Raw genomic sequence first — 20,422 nt, 5'->3', positions numbered from 1 at the left:
CATTACTCGGATTCCATTGAGCAAGGCTTTGTTTTAATGGAATGTAGTTCCAAAGATAAGTCGGACAGCAGTCATTCTGAGTCAAATAAAAATAAATAAAACAGGGAGAGGTTGAAAGTAAGGTCAGCTCTATTCCAAATAATTTAACTGAGGTGACTTATTTCATTGGGTAATATAATAGACTAATATCATGGAGTCTCAGCATGGTCCATGTAGTACAGTACATATTAATGTGTTCATAAATGTGTTCAGGTGTAGGTGTATACAGGACTATACTGCACCTCCAGCTTGTAGGCCTCCTCTATGAGTGTGGAGGGCAGACCCTGTCTCTCTGCCCTCTCCTGCAGGGAGGACACCTGGCTGGACTGAAGCTGCAGCTCTCCCTGGACCTGCACCACAGCCTAAACACACACAATGCAAATACACAGGTTAAACAGCCCACACCCTCAGCTGATCCCCCGACCACTTTGTTGTTTTTTTAAAATGGATATTGTCCCTTCAAAGGTGATCACTAAATATAATGGTCATTTAATGACAGTTTGTGGATGGTTCATCCAGATGAGAACATCTTTAAGGACATGAATTAATGGCTTAGCTGTAAGCTATCCACATAGAAGGATTTATAGTAGACCCAACTGTAACTATTTAACATGGATAGATTTACTAATGACTATTAATGGCTACATATGAATGAGTTTACAGTACCTGTAGCTGCTTGCAAGTGTCTTGAGGGACAGCTTCGTTAGTCATTTGTTGTACGGCCAACTTATTAGCAAGAAGGGCTGCATGCAACTCTTTTAAGAGTGTCTGTTGAGTTAGACCAACACAAAGTACAGTATACCAAAACAATTACTGCACAGTGCAACAAATACATATTTTATGCTGTGTTACATATCATATCCTTACAGTAAGTCAAAACATTATAAACTGTACAGTTTTAAGTGAGACAAGGCGATGTTAAGTTAAGAGATCATTTCAAAACCCTATCCACCAAGTAAACACAATCTAAACATCTAACAAGACAGACTAAAATCCACCATATGGTAATACAACATACTGATGTGCACTGTACCGAAACTGTAATGCAGAAGGCCAGTTGTTGTTATACATGTTATATTATAAACTGGGTGGTTCGAGCCTTGAATGCTCATTGGCTGAAAGCTGTGGTAAATCAGATGGTATACCACGGGTATGACAATACATTTATTTCTACTCTTCTAATCACATTGGTAACCAGTTTATCAAAACAATAAGGCACCTCGGGGGTTTGTGGCATATGACCAATATACCACGGCTAAGGGCTGTATCCACACACATTACATTGCGCATAACAGCCCTTAGCCGTGGTATATTGGCCATATACCACAACCCCTTAATTCCTTAAATAAACTACAGGGAGTGCAGTTGTGGTTCTGACCTGGTGATGGCCTGTCTTCTCCAGTTGGGCCTGCAGCTGCTTCTCTCTGGCAGCCAGGCTGCTCTGGACCACAGGCAGGAGTTTACCCAGGTGATCCACACACAGATTACCTCCACCTGACCCCAGAACACCAATTACCTCTGACCCCTGGGAGGTCAGCTCACCACCCAGGGTCACCAGCTCTGCTGCCAGAGTCTGCGAACAAAGATCAAACACATAGACACACATATAGTCAATAGTCTCATTCAACTGACTGAACTCTGCACTGAACACGCGTCAAACTTGGAATCAAATAAAAGTTATGAAAACCAAACCATATGGTTTAAAGCACTTTGGTGGGGATTGAGTGTACTTTAGTGTTGACCCTACCTCGAGCTGCATCAGCTGGAGCTGTGTGTCCTCATGTGATTTCCCTGAGGGGGACTGCAGGAGGCGGGTCAGTGAGGACAGAGATAGGCCCACCCCACATAGCACCTCAAACAGACCCTCATCCAGCCTCTGATGAACCTCCTCGTCCGGCACAGACTGGACAAACAAGCCATAGAAACATCAAATATAGAGAGTGATCATTAAAACCAACATGGAGAAAGTAAACCCTAAAAGAAAACTGATTTTAAAGAATACTTTGTCTGACTATTTTTCTCACATGGAATTTAATCTCTTCTCCGGTGAATTTAATCTCTTTTCCCAATTCCATGAAAACAGTGATATGTTAATGAGCCATGATGTCTTGAGACTGACTTGAATTCTACACCCACAGATCAGTTCCCTCACCTGAGTCACCACCTCACTGGCAGTCTGGCCCAGCTCCCGCAGCCGACATATGTGTGTCTGCATGTTCTGAAAGCTGTGGGAGTCAATGAGACTACTGGCTGATCCATTGCTCTGACTCACAGATGAGTCTGTCCCCTTTAAAGTGAAAGAAAGAACTCACGTACAGTATGACCCCATTTGAACTCCACATTTACACAAACACACATACCCACTATGGAACACTACACACTTGGAAATGTGTGTCATTTAACAGTGGGAGCTGCTTACATCAGAAGGACCTTGCTGTGCAGTCTCCTCCAAGGCCAGAAGCTGGTTGTGAAGGTGTGTCCACTTCCTTTGGACCCCTGCCTGCCCCCCTCCTTCAGGTTCAACAGGAACTCTAAGGAACGAGTTGCAGTTCAGCCTGGTCTCATAGACTGAAATCCGAGACACTCATGACTATGATATGTTACATTTGGTATGGTTCCAAAAAAAAGCAAGGCGGGTGGTTGGTTGGTTGGGGTGGATGGATGGGCGTATGCCGCGAACATCTAGCAACCCAAAGGTTGCGTGTTTGAATCTCATCAGGGACAATTTGAGCTAATTATCAACTTTTCAACTACTTACTACTTTTTAGCTACTTTGCAACTACTTATCATGTCAGCTATCCCTTCCCCTAACCTTAATCCTTTTAGCTAACTCTTCCCTTAACCCTAACCTTAATCCTTTTAGCTAACTCTTCCCTTAACCCTAACCTTAATCCTTTTAGCTAACTCTTCCCCTAACCCTAACCTTAATCCTTTTAGCTAACTCTTCCCTTAACCCTAACCTTAATCCTTTTAGCTAACTCTTCCCTTAACCCTAACCTTAATCCTTTTAGCTAACTCTTCCCTTAACCCTAACTTTAATCCTTTTAGCTAACTCTTCCCCTAACCCTAACCTTAATCCTTTTAGCTAACTCTTCCCCTAACCCTAACCTTAATCCTTTTAGCTAACTCTTCCCTTAACCCTAACCTTAATCCTTTTAGCTAACTCTTCCCTTAACCCTAACCTTAATCCTTTTAGCTAACCCTTCCCTTAACCCTAACCTTAATCATTTTAGCTAACTCTTCCCTTAACCCTAACCTTAATCCTTTTAGCTAACTCTTCCCATAACCCTAACCTTAATCCTTTTAGCTAACTCTTCCCTTAACCCTAACCTTAATCCTTTTAGCTAACCCTTCCCTTCCCTTAACCCTAATCCTTTTAGCTAACCCTTACCCTAACCCTAAGCCTTTATTCTAACGCCTAACCTTAACCCCTAGCCAACGTAGAATTGGAATACGTAACATATCATACGTTTTTAAAATTCATAACATATTGTACATTTTGCAAATTTGTAACCTATTATACGTTTTTAAAATTTGTAACATATCATACGAATTGTAATTCATAACATATCATACGAAATGGATGATGGACATCCACAAATTAATACATACCATACAAAACGTAACATATCATGCTAAATGGAGTGTTTGAGATTGGCGTACATAATAATACGAAATGCTTTGACACCAAATTGTGCAGTTAGATGGTTGTCAGAACCACACACAGCCTTGGAGAACTACACTGAGAACACAATCATAATCATTTCTATATAGCTGACATTTTTAGTCTCTGAGAAGAAATGAAGGTCCATCTAAATGAATCTCTCACAGAGAAATGAAAATGTAACAGACAAACAAAGTAATTACTTCTAACTCTGTGCCATGCTGGTTTTTTTTCCTCTGACAATAGCAAAGATCACATTGTAAAAGGATTATTTGGGGAAAGGGCTGATTCTATTTCAAGAACATGATTATGATTATGGAACATTGAAGCTCAGATAGAGGGAGGCCAATACAAGAAACAAGATGGCGACCGGCAAGTTCGGCATGGTGGCAGCACTTTTACTTTATGTAAAGTTTGTTTTAAATGTTACTGGAAATAATTGCATCTGCTATTTAGATGAAAGAAAAATAAATTCTCAGCAGCTTCTCAGTCATGCAAACACTTTGCAGGAAGGAAGGAATGTTATATACCAAACTTTCATAGCACCTTGGCACAAACCAAAATGATCATCGAAATCCAGTCTGAAATCGCAAATTAATGGTGGAGATCTTTAAATAACTCTATGCCTTCTCTTATCGGGTGATATCCATCAATGCCCTGGACCTCACTTTATCACCAAACCCATCAAACGGCCTATGCACCCATGCTCCTCTTGCGAACGGTGGATAAAGAGTAACAACAAAGCTTTGGAATGTCTGGAATGCGCTTGGTGGATTCATTTAAAATGCAGCAACTCTAGTTTTGGACATGGGTTTAATGAAGCTTACTGTTGCTGTCGGTGTGCTGTAGCCACGGGGTGTATGAGCACTGAAGGTGGAGTTGGACCAGAGGACTTATCGAGGGTGGAGAGTGCACCGGCGGAGGGGGGGTCCACAGCGGAGCGGAGGCAACGAGAGGCGAGTGACGGGGGACATGGTGGTGAGGATGATGGAGTGGCACCTGGGGAGGGGTGCTCCATGGCGACAGAGAGGCCACCGGAGGCAGGGCAGTGGGAAGATGGCAGCGCAGTGCGAGGCGAGTTACAAGTGGATCGGGAATTCAATGAGGCCTTTGGGAAGAAGGGCTTACTTAAGAAGGGCTTACTTAAGAAGTGCACTTAAACGTCCGAAGCCTACTACCGAAGATCGATGAGATACGCCTGCTGGTTTGCAAATCAGAGGTGGGTGTCTTATGTTTTACTGAGACATGGTTGGATTCATCTGTTTGTGACTCAGGCATTGAGATAGGTAATTACTCTGTTGCCAGGAAGGATCGGAATCGGTACGGTGGGGGAATATGTGCGTTTGTAAGATCAGACATTGCTTTTAACGTCAGATCAGATTTAAACGCGATCTGGAGATTGTCTGGCTGGATATCTGCCTTCCCAAAACCAAGCCGATTTTGTTGGGGGTGTGTTATAGGCCGCCCAAGCAGAATGCATTCTATGAAGGTCTTGAAATGTTGTTGTCAAACTGTAATGATTTGCTGTTGAAGGAAATAATTTTGTTTGGAGATTTCAATACTGATGTCTGCAAAAAGAATAGCCCAACCCACAATGTATTTATGCACTTTTGTAGATCACTTGCTCTGACCCAAATTATAAAAGATCCCACCAGGATATGTGAAACAGTGCAAAGTACAATCGACTTAATATTGGTGTCTGATAAATCTAAAATATCGCAGAGTGGAGTAATAGTCTATGGAATCAGTGAACATTTTATTACATTTTGCACAAGGAGGATTTTTAAAGATATATTTAAGTGTCACAAAACAATTAGAATCAGAGGACTCAAAAAATACTGTGTAGAAAAGTTTAGGGAGGAAGTGGGTAAAATTGACTGGTCACCTGTGCTAGATAGTGTAGGGGTAGACAGTGCCTGGGAAGCCTTTAAATGTAGATTCCTTGATGTGGGGAATGTGATGGCTCCCATTAGACGGGTCAGGGTAAAGCAGAGATCTAGCCCTTGGTTTAATCATGAGATTCTAGAATCTATCCAAGCAAGGAATAAGGCCTTTAAGAAATTTAAGAACTCTCAAGAGCAGCATGATTTTGTCCTATATAAAAGTCACAGAAATGAAGCACAGAGCAGGATGGATGAAGCTAAGAGGGGTTACTTTGCTGAGAAAATAATTGAAAACAAAAATGACCCTAAAAAGCTTTGGAAATCATTTAAGGAACTAGGCTGTAGTAGTACTACTAAAAACAAACTAAACAGTATTGGACTGAACATCAAAGGGGCGATGGTATATGAAAAAGCAGAGGTTGCCAATGAATTCAACTCTTTTTTTACTTCTGTTGCCAGCAAGCTGGTTAGCAAGCTGCCCACCAGTTCTGGTTTGTATGGAAGCAACCAAGTCAATAAGTATTATGTAAAGGGGGTTCAGCCAAACTCTTTTTCTTTTGCAAAGGTAGCAACAGCCAAAACAGTCAGTATGCTGGCAGAGCTTAAATGCTCCAAAGCCACAGGCCAGGATAATATTCCTGCAAGGTTTCTAATAGATTCTGCTGAGCAAATTGGCCCTTGTATTACACATATCGTTAATCTCTCTCTTGAGCAAGGCACCTTTCCCAGGGACATGAAACAAGCTAAAGTTATACCTCTGTATAAGAAGGGGATAAAGTCTGACCCTGGGAATTATAGGCCTGTATCTATCCTCTGTGTAACATCAAAGATCCTGGAGAGAATTGTACATGAGCAAATGTATGAATATGTTAACAAACAGGGTCTAATGTGTGATTTTCAGTCGGGTTTTAGAAAAACATACTCCACTGATTCATGTCTACTTTACTTGACTGACTTCATCAGGAAAGAGATTGATGAGGGAAATCTGTGTGGAATGGTACTGCTTGACCTACAGAAAGCCTTTGATACAGTTAACCACTGTCTCCTAATCTTCAAACTGAAGGCACTGGGGTTAAGCAGTATCCCTCTAGGCTGGGTAAAGTCCTATTTATCAGGAAGGGAGCAAGTAGTAGAGGTTAATGGTTCACTGTCTCAGGCAAAACCAATGAGTTGTGGCGTTCCGCAGGGGAGCGTGCTTGGGCCTCTGCTGTTTTTATTGTATATTAATGATATGAAAGATGCTTGTTCTTGCCGTCTTTTTCTTTATGCAGATGACTCTACATTTCTGGTGTCTTACAAAAGTAAAACTATGTTGGAGAGCATACTTAGCACAGAGCTTACTAACATTAGCAAATGGCTTGGAGATAATAAGCTACCTCTGCACTTAGGGAAAACTGAAGCAATTATTTTTGGATCCAGACCTAAATTGTGTAAGTTGTCTGAAATCAGAGTGGATTTAGGTAATGAGGTGCTGACTACTAAAACCTCTGTTAGCTACTTGGGATGTATCCTTGATGGAAGCTTGGGAGGTGTGAGCATGGCCAATAAGGTGCTAGAGAAGGTTAATGCCAGGACTAAGTTTTTGGCTAGAAAGTCCAAGCTGCTTGATAAGGACTCCATGAAAGTGCTAGCTACTGCCCTCATTCAATGCCATTTTGACTATGCTAGTACTTCCTGGTTTAGGGGCTTACCTAAACTTATGAAGGGGAAGCTCCAAATAGCCCAGAATAAGTTGATCAGGGTGGTATTGAAGGTGAGTCCACGTACTCACATAGGCAGGAACTGCTTTCAGGAACTAAACTGGGTGCCTGTTGAGGCTAGGGTGTCCCAGATACGACTAGGTTTGGTTTACAGGAGTATTTATGGTCCTGCGCCCAGATATTTAAGTGATTACTTTCCTCGTGTTAGGGATGCACACAATCACAGCACCAGATCAGGTTTTGCTGATGTGTGCTTATACAGGTTCAGGAGTAATGCTGGGAAAGGTACTTTTTTGTATACTGGAGCCTCAGAATGGAATGAGTTGCCTCTGCCTATAAAAACAACGTCCTCTCTGGACAGCTTTAAAAATAAAGTAAAAATATGTTTGATGTCCTCTGTGCCCATATGAATAACCCCTATGATGTAACTTGAATGATGAGATAGATGTTTTCTTTTATGTTCTTGTTGTATTATTTCACTGCCATACTGTGTTCGATCTTGTATAGCCATCTTGTCTCAAGAGGACCACAATGGAAATAAGTCCCAGACTTTATTGTGTGTTATCCTCGATGATTTTATTCATGTGCATGTATGGCTTTTAAGTTTTATGTGTGCTTGTTTTTTTTAAATGGTCGAATTAATAAACTAAACTACATTTGTAGAGAATGTGGACAACCACAACTACTCAATCCCCTTCTACCGTGTGAAGGAAAAATACCATCAAAAGATGATTGTCTAAAAATTGTGTATAGCATTGTTATAGATTTATTCTAGCTCCAAAGCCTACAGACTGGAGCACTAAGGGGATCAGTACCGTGTGGGTGGCTGAGGTTGATCCTTTTGGGCCTGGCTGTGGAGACGACCTCTACTACCCTGCTGGGCGATAGCCTTGGTCAGGCCTCTCTGCTCACTCAGCTCCTGCTCCAATTCCTGCATGGGGACAATAATAACAGCCACGACTAGCATACATTGTACTTATAATTCTTCACTGGGCTATCATATGTGAATTTGTCAATACAATTAAAGTCCAATAAATAGCCAACCACACGTTCAGACATGTTTTGGACAGTTTACCTTCTGCTGTTGAAAGCTGGTCTGTCTAAAGAGTTTGCTCTTGGAGGAAGAGAGAATCTCCTGGACACTGCCGCTACGCTGCAGTCTGCCCTCTAGAGGGGGCTTTCTGGGTGATGACGGTGACGGTGACGGCACCTTCAGAGGATGGAAAGAACAAGGATGACGGCAAGAGAGAGAGAGAAAGGTCTTTTGTTTATTATAAAATATTCACAGTCGTGACTTGGAACATAATGCGCAGTCTCAGGATGTATTACTCATCAACATTACAAGGCTTGTTTGTGGGTTTTCGTCAACCGGCGGGTTTTACACCCCTTGTTGAAAGAAAAACTTGAGAAAGTGGCACAGGAACTAAAGCATTAGGAAGTGCTAATGATCTCTCTTTGACATTTCACTTTAACAACAGCTGTTTGTTTATCTGGAAGCTTGGTAACATTGTCATGGAGAGAATACCAAACAGACAAAACACCTACTCCACTGTCATCAGCAGACAGCTCTTTTGCAGACGTTCAGTGAGTGTGTGCGTGTATGTGTGTGTGCACGCATGTGTGTTAATGTGCGCACATCTGCGTGTGTGCACGTGGCTCTCTGTTTGGATGTACCTGCTCCTCTGTATGTGTGCTGGTGTGCATCTGCTCATGGCTCTGTCTCTCCTGCAACAACAGCTGGAAGGTGACCAGGCTGGTCTTGAGCAGCTCCAGTTTGGAGGAGAGGGCCTCAGCCTCCTGGTGGGACCCTGCTGAGCCCTCCTGCTGCTCCAGGACAGACAGACTGGCTACCTTCTGCTCTATCTCCAGGAACATCTCCTACACACACACACGCACACACACACGCGCACACACACACACACACACACACACACACACACACACACACACACACACACACACACAATCAAATGTGATAACACAGTCTCTTTCTGCTATGTACATCAGCCTGGTAAACTCTGATCCTAGATCATCAAACATTGCCTCATTTTAGTACCTAATTCTCACGAAGAACAACAAAGGGAAGTGGACCGAGACACCTGCAGCAGCGTGAGAGCTAATGTCATCAGAACACAGTGTCCTGGGAGAGTAAGTAGAGCACAATCCCATTCACACTGTTTAATCCCCTAAGGGTGTGAACCTGAGCACACAGACTCTCTCCATGGATCAACTATATCTAGGCAATAGGGTATACACTATACACTGTACAGTACAAACTCATACTATGAATACAGTATATTTTCCTGCTGCTACCTCGCTCTCCAACCAGGGTGCATGCAAAACCCTGATGAAGGCTAAGGAACTAAACGTGTTGGTTTTATCAACTCCCACTGTCCTCCAAGAATTGCTGATGCTCCTTTAATGTGTCACTTTTAATAGGTTGACCCACATCACCTGCCAGAGTATACTAGGTTTAACTGACCCACATCACCTGCCAGAGTGTACTAGGTTTGACTGACCCACATCACCTGTCAGAGTGTACTAGGTTTGACTGAACCACATCACCTGCCAGAGTGTACTAGGTTTGACTGACCCACATCACCTGCCAGAGTGTACTAGGTTTGACTGACCCACATCACCTGCCAGAGTGTACCAGTTTTGACTGACCCACATCACCTGTCAGAATGTACCAGTTTTGACTGACCCACATCACCTGTCAGAGTGTACTAGGTTTGACTGAACCACATCACCTGCCAGAGTGTACTATGTTTGACTGACCCACATCACCTGCCAGAGTGTACCAGTTTTGACTGACCCACATCACCTGCCAGAGTGTACTAGGTTTGACTGACCCACATCACCTGCCAGAGTGTACTAGGTTTGACTGACCCACATCACCTGCCAGAGTGTACCAGGTTTGACTGACCCACATCACCTGCCAGAGTGTACTAGGTTTGACTGACCCACATCATCTACCAGAGTGTACTAGGTTTGACTGACCCACATCACCTGCCAGAGTGTACTAGGTTTGACTGACCCACATCATCTGCCAGAGTGTACTAGGTTTGACTGACCCACATCATCTGCCAGAGTGTACCATGTTTGACTGACCCACATCACCTGCCAGAGTGTCCTAGGTTTGACTGACCCACATCACCTGCCAGAGTGTACTAGGTTTGACTGACCCACATCACCTGCCAGAGTGTACTAGGTTTGACTGACCCACATCACCTGCCAGAGTGTACTAGGTTTGACTGACTCACATCACCTGCCAGAGTGTACTAGGTTTGACTGACCCACATCACCTGCCAGAGTGTACTAGGTTTGACTGACCCACATCACCTGCCAGAGTGTACTAGGTTTGACTGACCCACATCACCTGCCAGAGTGTACTAGGTTTGACTGACCCACATCACCTGCCAGAGTGTACTAGGGTTGACTGACCCACATCACCTGCCAGAGTGTACTAGGGTTGACTGACCCACATCACCTGCCAGAGTGTACCAGGTTTGACTGACCCACATCACCTGCCAGAGTGTACCAGTTTTGACTGACCCACATCACCTGCCAGAGTGTACTAGGTTTGACTGACCCACATCACCTGCCAGAGTGTACCAGGTTTGACTGACCCACATCACCTGCCAGAGTGTACTAGGTTTGACTGACCCACATCACCTGCCAGAGTGTACTAGGTTTGACTGACCCACATCACCTGCCAGAGTGCACTAGGTTTGACTGACCCACATCACCTGCCAGAGTGTACTAGGTTTGACTGACCCACATCACCTGCCAGAGTGTACTAGGTTTGACTGACCCACATCACCTGCCAGAGTGTACTAGGTTTGACTGACCCACATCATCTGCCAGAGTGTACCAGGTTTGACTGACCCACATCACCTGCCAGAGTGTACTAGGTTTGACTGACCCACATCACCTGCCAGAGTGTACCGGGTTTGACTGACCCACATCACCTGCCAGAGTATACTAGGTTTGACTGACCCACATCACCTGCCAGAGTGTACTAGGTTTGACTGACCCACATCACCTGCCAGAGTGTACTAGGTTTGACTGACCCACATCACCTGCCAGAGTGTACTAGGTTTGACTGACCCACATCACCTGCCAGAGTGTACTAGGTTTGACTGACCCACATCACCTGCCAGAGTATACTAGGTTTGACTGACCCACATCACCTGCCAGAGTGTACTAGGTTTGACTGACCCACATCACCTGACAGAGTGTACTAGGTTTGACTGACCCACATCACCTGCCAGAGTGTGCTAGGTTTGACTGACCCACATCACCTGCCAGAGTGTACTAGGTTTGACTGACCCACATCACCTGCCAGAGTATACTAGGTTTGACTGACCCACATCACCTGCCAGAGTGTACTAGGTTTGACTGACCCACATCACCTGCCAGAGTGTACTAGGTTTGACTGACCCACATCACCTGCCAGAGTGTACTAGGTTTGACTGACCCACATCACCTGCCAGAGTGTACTAGGTTTGACTGACCCACATCACCTGCCAGAGTGTACTAGGTTTGACTGACCCACATTACCTGCCAGTGTACCAGGTTTGACTGACCCACATCATCTGCCAGAGTGTACCAGGTTTGACTGACCCACATCACCTGCCAGAGTGTACTAGGTTTGACTGACCTACAGCACCCGAGACAGGTGCTAGGAGTCATAAGGCTCCATGTGAAAGGTGACCTGCTAGGGTTAAATGCATGCTCTTCAACCGATCGCTGCCTGCACCTGCCCGCCTGTCCAACATCACTACTCTGGACGGCTCTGACTTAGAATATGTGGACAACTACAAATACCTAGGTGTCTGGTTAGACTGTAAACTCTCCTTCCAGACTCACATCAAGCATCTCCAATCCAAAGTTAAATCTAGAATCGGCTTCCTATTCCGCAACAAAGCATCCTTCACTCATGCTGCCAAACATACCCTTGTAAAACTGACCATCCTACCAATCCTCGACTTCGGTGATGTCATTTACAAAATAGCCTCCAAAACCCTACTCAATAAATTGGATGCAGTCTATCACAGTGCCATCCGTTTTGTCACCAAAGCCCCATATACTACCCACCACTGCGACCTGTACGCTCTCGTTGGCTGGCCCTCGCTTCACACTCGTCGCCAAACCCACTGGCTCCAGGTCATCTACAAGACCCTGCTAGGTAAAGTCCCCCCTTATCTCAGCTCGCTGGTCACCATAGCAACGCCCACCCGTAGCACGCGCTCCAGCAGGTATATCTCTCTGGTCACCCCCAAAACCAATTCTTCCTTTGGCCGCCTCTCCTTCCAGTTCTCTGCTGCCAATGACTGGAACGAACTACAAAAATCTCTGAAACTGGAAACACTTATCTCCCTCACTAGCTTTAAGCACCAGCTGTCAGAGCAGCTCATAGATTACTGCACCTGTACATAGCCCATCTATAATTTAGCCCAAACAACTACCTCTTTACCTACTGTATTTATTTATTTTGCTCCTTTGCACCCCATTATTTCTATCTCTACTTTGCACCTTCTTCCACTGCAAACCAACCATTCCAGTGTTTTTTTTACTTGCTATATTGTATTTACTTCGCCACCATGGCCTTTTTTATATTTTTATTTATTAATATATTTTATTTGCCTTCACCTCCCTTATCTCACCTCACTTGCTCACATTGTATATAGACTTATTTTTCACTGTATTATTGACTGTATGTTTGTTCTACTCCATGTGTAACTATGTGTTGTTGTATGTGTCGAACTGCTTTGCTTTATCTTGGCCAGGTCGCAATTGTAAATGAGAACGTGTTCTCAATTTGCCTACCTGGTTAAATAAAGGTGAAATAAAAAAAAATAAAAAAAGGGTTAGAGTCCATTTGGGATTGAGGTCGTGAAAAGGGCGGTTCCTGGAAAAAGGTGTACAGGGTTCTCTAAAGATGTTGATCAATTTAAATATGAGGCTAGATCCTATCAGATGCTGTGTTTTTGTTTTCCTACAAAGCCTTCATTCAAATCTGTCGCGCTATAGGAATGTGTTTACCCTCTGAAACTTTAATGCTGGGATCAGATTACACGCCCAGAGAATCCAGGCTGGATAGTACCAGGTTTATTCTAGATTGAAATGGTGATAGCTAAGAATATATTGTGAACACTGTTGATGTAAAAAAGTAAGAACATAATAGTCTATATTCCAGAACTGGCTGGTCCTACAAGTGATTTTCCAATGATTTGCCCACATCACCACAGAAATCATAATAAATGCTTCATGTCTTTTGTTTAGCATGTCTAAGGTCATGCAAGGAAATGAGACGGTAAAACTATTAGCTAATTCCATTTCCAAATAGCCATTTGGAGTAATTCCCTGCTAATCAGGACAGTTAGTGCACTTGACAAAAGCCTATCTAGTACAACTGATCTTTTCCATGTGGCCAGCACCTTTAGAGAATACACTGCACCCTGAAGACAAATACCAGCAACACATTAGCTGGCCTTCACTGTTTGTTCAACCTTGCCTCATTTCAAACAGTAACCTATCTGCCTGTGAGACAGCAGCACTTTCTATCCAACAACTGGCGGTGTTAACTAAGATTGAATTAAAAAATATAACTCCCACCTGCAGCAGTAGGCAAAGTAACTACAAAGCAGGAAAATTACTGTTGATGAACCCTGATCATTGGTGATTTAGAAAGACTTTGAACTATGGACAAGACAGGTCAATAAATAAGAGAGGTTGTTAAGGAAATAAACCTAATAGTCAAAGCAGATGATTGGCATGACATCAGAACGACTGACTGTGATGTACATCATTAATATGACGCCGCTATTTGTGGTTGTAAGTAGATACCGAATCACTCTCAGGTGCTAAAGAAAAGCAGGAGCAAACCGATAAGACGAATACACACAAGTTTATGATACTGAGGCGTCTCTTATATCCTTGCTATTAACTACCATGCCTGGGGAAGTTCCTGGAAAAAACCCCACTCGGCAGGCCCTCCCCAGAGCTGAACTTTGACACCCGTCTGCAGTTCTTACCTGGCACGTGAGGAGCTGCTGCTCCACACTGTCCTGCATGCTGGCAGTGGCGGCCCGCTCCAGCACTCCAAGGCTGTGCTGGGCTCTCTCCAGCCAAACCTCTAGCTGGGTGGCCCGCTCACTGTAGGCATTAAGCACCCCCAGAGTGGGGCAGGTTCCAGTCAAGGCTGGGGCTGGGAACACCCCTGGGGCCTGGGACACAGACACACAGCCACTGAGATTCCTCCTGTACTAATCACCTCCCCTCACAATCGGCTAGTAGGGACAGCAGATAGGAGGAGAGGGAGTGGATGACATTCTTAACTAATACTAGTATACACTGACAGTAACTGACAGGCACTGGCCGGTGAGTACTCAGGCTACAGCTGACTGTCCTGGGGATGTCGGCACTTAAAAATCTACTTCTCACACCATCCCATTCTCTTTCTTTTTCTCTCTTTTGGTCTCCCTCACTATTCCTCTCTCTCTCGCTCGCTCTCTATTTCTCCCTCTCTCTTTATTTTTCTCTGTCTGTCGGGTCTCTCTCTCTTTCTTTTTTCTATCTGTCTGTCTCTTTCTCTGTCTCTTTCTCTCTCTCTCTCCCAGACTGCCTCTGCCTCTAGTTCTCTCTTTCTTTCACCCATGGTGCCCCACCCATCTGTGGCCAAAGCCACTTCCTGAAAGTAGTGGCAGGTAGGCTCAGAGGGAGCTCCGGTGACAGGGACTCATTATCACACACCCAGTTAGGCGGGGCTGAGACCGAGGAGGTGGATCTACTGGCAGATCAGTCAGCTGAATCGTCAAACCTCCTTATTCGCTCCTTCAATCTTTATCTTTCTCACTGATGTACTATCTGCTGTTCTGTTTCCTCTTTCTTCTGTTATGCCAGTTCTTTTAAATTTGTTCTACCGTTTCTCTCCTGTCAGCACATATGCACATATAGATGTTTGAGGCACAGACAGTGTGATAGTGTGAGAATAAGATGTAACACCATGGTTAGCACCATGAGTCACTCAAGCCCTCCACACTGCTGTACATTACAGTCTTTACTTTACATCAAACGGATCACTCAACAGGGATTATTGAAATCATTCACAAATGTGCATCATTATGATAAGTATCAGCATCATTACTGTGTAAACCCATTCCATTAATGTGACACTACAGTTGTGAACAGACCTGGGTTCAAATACTCTTTTAAGTATTTCAAATACTTTGACGGTTTGCTTTATTCTGCCTATAGTGACAGATGGGTGTGGTTTTGCAGTTTTCGGACCATTCTATTGGTTCCATTAAGTAGACAAGCTCAATCAAGCACAGGTAAAGTGCTTGAAATGATTTCAAAAAGTATTTGAACGCAGGTCTTTGTGAAACATCGTTTAACCAGACCCACCCGTGTGTGCACTCGTAGACCACTGTGGTTGCATGGTTAGCAGGGGTTAGGACTGTTGGGCCTGTTTTGTACTGGGACGTTTCAGTGCTTACCAGGGTTGCTGCTGGATGCACACCCTCCGTGTCCTCTTCGGTGGGTTTGAGTGTGGTCTGGGGGACAGTGTGTGTGCTGACCACGCCCAGGGTGGTGGTGGTGGTGGGGGGGGTCTCCTCAGGTGCTGCTAGAGGGGTAGATGCCTCAACTTGCACAGGTGTCTGGTGTGTGAGATTAGAGGCTGTGTGTGTCTGTCCAGTGGATACATTGAGTGTCATCTCTATAGGCTGGGATGGTTCTGTGAGCAACGCTGTCTGAGGTGCGCTTCTTCTCTTTCTGGGCATTGGCTGGGGCACTGTGGGCCTCTGCTCTGGAGCAACCAGAGCCTTCTCAGAGGGTGGCTGAACCAGACAGGCCTGCCCTGCCTCAGATGACACCAGCCTACTATCCACCTTTGACAGCCTCCTCGTTGGTAAAAGGACTGGAGTTACTGTCTGGATGTCTTTGGGGACACTTGTGTCCACTGCGACCTCAGTGAGTGTCTGTACATCCTCTGTGAGTGTATGTGCAGCAGGTGAGCCCCCTGGGTGTGTGTGTGTGTCTCTGATGTGTGTCTTCAGCCCCTCTGGGTGGCTGTCATCCCCCCTCCATGCAAGCCCCCTCTGTCCCATGAGCTCCTGACACAGAAAGAGAGAGACGGGGGGAGTAGATCATTTGGCTGGATTTATTTCTCTTTTCTTTAGTTTTGCCACATAAGAAGAAGCAGCTGTATTTGTTCACAAAGGAAAAATGAAAAAGAACATCCTACAGTACAGTACATGCAGAAGTATTAAGACTAAGTACTATATTAATATCAATTAAGTTCAATCAGTGCATTTTCATGGCCAACAGTCATCGTGGTAGTGTATACTTTACTATAAACGTACTTGCTTGGGTATCTAAAGTATAAATGGTTAAAATCCTAATTCCAAGAATATAATTTTCCACGGCATCCTGCTTCCAGGCAGTGGTGGAATAGTGTGTAAACAGCATATTATGCAAAACGATCATAACTCATTGAAATACAATGCATATGTGTGTAAGCAAGCACATAGAGTAATAAACTAAACAGATATGCATATTGCTTCGAGTCTAAAGGGTCAACCATGTCTAATAAATGTATATTATACATTATAAAACAGGATTCACAAATGTGGTTACCAATATACGATTTCATGGCAAGTCCAAATAATTATCACCGTATCAATGTCAAGTACGTTTTTTGATCATCAAACAACAAAAAAGGACCCATGCAGTACAATATAGTATCCTTTTTAAAAACACACCCCACATCATCAAATCCTTTCTTTCCCTTCCAGTTAGAGGAATTGTCTTTGTTGTAAAAGAGGTGGTCTGCCAGCTATCAGTAACCAGTGATGAACCAGATTCACATGAGCCTACTCCCTGACAGTTCACTGGATAGCATGCTTAGTTTTCATTTATCACGTAAACATATAAAACTATAAAAATCGGAATTCGAATTCCTGACAATGTGTTAACAGAATGTTCAGACCTGGTTGAGAATGTTCAACTTGTGAGAATCAAACTGCAGTATGATAGAATATCTGGGATTCTTCCGCCATGTAAATGCACCGAACGTAGATAGAGATAGAGAGGGAGTCTAAACAATGGGTTCTACTCCAGACTAGAACTAGGACACAATACATTGGGACTTGGAGGATTTTGAGAGTTTAATGGAGGGGGGGGTGTTTACCATGCTTTCAGACAGAGACTGTGTTCTGACTGTGCCCACAGGTTTTGATAAAGCTTCGGACACACTTGTTCCTGAGGCGACCGAGAGACCCACTACAGAGAGGTCCTGAAGAGACATGAGCAGTGTTACAATATGGACACACTACTCAGATACAGCATCAGTCATTATTATGTTATCATCCATGAGAAAACCATACACAGTCATTCAGTAAGGCACTAAAACAATCCTGTTATATGTAATGTTATGGTCTACATGTTCTTTCATATGAGAGTTGTTATACATGTTACATCATACAGTGCTGTTAGGTGCCATTGTCTGACTCCCATAGATGGAGGTGTCTGGTACCTGTTCAGTTGTGTCCTGACTCTGTTCCATGGCTGTGGTTCCACCTTCTTCCTCAGCTGCAGCATGGCTCTCTTCTGCTGCAACCTCAGGGTCCTGACCAGAACAGCAACACAGTGGAGACAATCACAAACAATCACAAACATTTTCATTAAATAATAGGCAACAACAAAAAACATCATATACTATGAAACACCCTGGTTCTAAAATAAGGTGCAGGTATATGAGTAAAAACAAAAGTTTAAAAAACTTCTCGGAGATGTTTTGGTAAAAGTCATTTGCAAAGATTGCACCACATTGCCCCCTAGAGGTAATCAAACACATCGGCAGCAGTACCCTCAACATTCTCAAAAGTAAAGAGGAAGACTTGAGGGGACAGCATTAAATAACAATGACCCACCTGAAAACAAAATGGCAACATAGAGAATTGAAAAAATTTAAATAGAGAAGATACTGATTTTATTGTCAAAGAAAAAATACGTGGAAAGAAACTCAACACAGACAAGCAAATTTCCAGAGTGTGTGAGACCAGCAAGGAGGAGGAGGAAGAGGAAACATGGGAACAGGATTATAGGGAAGCAGGGTTGGATATAGTGCCTCCCAGTGCTGCAGTGAAACAGGGGGCAGAGTGACCCACGGGCATGTCACAGGAAGGCCAGGGGCAGTGATGTCAGAGGGTCCAGTAGGACAAGGGGGGGGGGGGGCAGGACACGGGTGATTTGGCATCAGGCCTTCTCTTTACCTCTGCCCCAGACAGCCACCACAGAGAGCCTCCTCTCCCCTTCTCCTCTTTCTCCTACCCTCCCTCTTCCTCCTCCACAGGACATGACACACCCCTGGACTCCTGCCACGCCAAGTCAAGGACACATGCACACACAGACAAACAAGCTGAGTAATGGGAACACATGCACGTCCCGGAATAGAAGCACAGTCTAAAAGAGGGCATGACAAAGATAGATTGAGAATTAGAAAGAGCAATGCTCTTATTTGGTATACATTTAAATATATTGGGGTTAGTCATGCTTCAGTGTTGTGTGTTGCATTAGGCACATGGAACATTGTCATAAATCGTTGGCTGCTGAGTTTTACAGATCCGTAAACCCATATTAGAAACTGCAGGAATGGACACTGTCTTTGAGACTTACTCACTGTACTCACATCGGTCGCCTTATTGCAGGTCAGGGGTCATGTGTGGTGGGCTGGGCGGGGCTCATGTGTCATAGGCGGGGGGAGGGGGGGGTCTCTATGTCTCGCTCTTATACACAATCTATTCAGAAACTCCTATCCACCCTCTCCGAATATTAAGTAACTTCCCTGGAATCTAGGATATCCTCATCTCTATAACTTTTTGGAGTTTACCGTATCTTTGTGTCATATGACTAAATCTCAGATCACTTTAAATTGATGTCCCACTGCTTTCACAGGTTATAGGTTCACCCACTTTTATAATATTTAGCTAATGTCAGTAAACTGAATGCATGGCAATATATACATACAGTTGAAGAAGGAAGTTTACAACCACCTTAGCCAAATACATTTAAACTCAGTTTTTCACAATTCCTGACATGTAATCCTTGTAAGAATTCCCTGTCTTAGGTCAGTTAGGATCACCACTTTATTTTAAAAATGTGAAATGTCAGAATAATAGTAGAGAGAATGATTTATTTAAGCTTCTATTTCTTTCATCACATTCCCAGTGGGTCAGAAGTTTACATACACTCAATTAGTATTTGGTAGCATTGCCTTTAAATTGTTTAACTTGGGTCAAACATTTCAGTTTGCCTTCCACAAGCTTCCCTCAATAAGTTTGGTGAATTTTGGCCCATTCCTCCTGACAGAGCTGGTGTAACTGAGTCAGGTTGCAGGACTCCTTGTTTGTACACGCTTTTTCAGTTCTGCCCACAAATTTTCTATAGGGTTGAGGTCAGGGCTTTGTGATGGCCACTCCAACCTTTACTTTGTTGTCCTTAAGAAGTATGCTTGGGGTCATTGTCCATTTGGAAGACCCATTAGCGACCAAGCTTTAACTTCCTGACTGATGTCTTGAGATGTTGCTTCAATATATCCACAATTGTCCTTCATAATGCCATCTATTTTGTGAAGTGCACCAGTCTCTCCTGCAGCAAAGCACCACCACAACATGATGCTGCCACCCCCGAGCTTCACGGATGGGATGGTGTTCTTCGGCTTGCAAGACCCCTTTTTTTCCTCCAAACATAACGATGGTCGTTATGGCCAAACAGTTCTATTTTTGTTTCATCAGACCAGAGGACATTTTTCCAAAAGGTATGATCTTTGTCCCCATGTGCAGTTGCAAACCGTAGTCTGGCTTTTTTATGGCGGGTTTGGAGCAGTGGCTTCTTCCTTGCTGAGCGGCCTTTCAGGTTATGTCGTTTTAGGACTCGTTTTACTGTGGATATTGATACTTTTGTACCTGTTTCCTCCAGCATCTTCACAAGGTCCTTTGCTGTTGTTCTGGGATTGATTTGCACTTTCGCACCAGGGTACGTTCATCTCTAGGAATCTCCTTCCTGAGCGGTATGACGGCTGCGTGGTCCCATGGTGTTTATACTTGCGTAAGAAATGCTATAGATGG

At 44.0% G+C, this 20,422-nt stretch overlaps 1 protein-coding gene across 6 annotated transcripts in view; it reads right to left on the bottom strand.

Annotated features, from left to right (window-relative positions):
* The window catches only part of syne2b (spectrin repeat containing, nuclear envelope 2b), a 150,699-nt gene that overhangs the window by 49,248 nt on the left and 81,029 nt on the right, over positions 1–20,422 (bottom strand). For all 6 annotated transcript variants that reach the window (XM_055863320.1, XM_055863314.1, XM_055863317.1 and 3 more), the window contains 13 exons: positions 17,830–17,922; positions 17,485–17,589; positions 15,791–16,408; positions 14,327–14,518; positions 8,961–9,164; positions 8,362–8,496; positions 8,102–8,217; positions 2,459–2,570; positions 2,192–2,326; positions 1,787–1,942; positions 1,418–1,612; positions 706–807; positions 282–401 (listed from right to left, as the gene is read on the bottom strand). In XM_055863320.1, coding sequence (XP_055719295.1) covers positions 282–401; positions 706–807; positions 1,418–1,612; positions 1,787–1,942; positions 2,192–2,326; positions 2,459–2,570; positions 8,102–8,217; positions 8,362–8,496; positions 8,961–9,164; positions 14,327–14,518; positions 15,791–16,408; positions 17,485–17,589; positions 17,830–17,922 — 2,283 coding nt within the window. The remainder of the gene's footprint in view (positions 1–281; positions 402–705; positions 808–1,417; positions 1,613–1,786; positions 1,943–2,191; positions 2,327–2,458; positions 2,571–8,101; positions 8,218–8,361; positions 8,497–8,960; positions 9,165–14,326; positions 14,519–15,790; positions 16,409–17,484; positions 17,590–17,829; positions 17,923–20,422) is intronic.

This window comes from Salvelinus fontinalis, chromosome 15 (assembly GCF_029448725.1).
Source record: "Salvelinus fontinalis isolate EN_2023a chromosome 15, ASM2944872v1, whole genome shotgun sequence".
Classification (NCBI taxonomy): domain Eukaryota; kingdom Metazoa; phylum Chordata; class Actinopteri; order Salmoniformes; family Salmonidae; genus Salvelinus; species Salvelinus fontinalis.
This window is presented reverse-complemented; position numbering and strand designations above follow the sequence as displayed.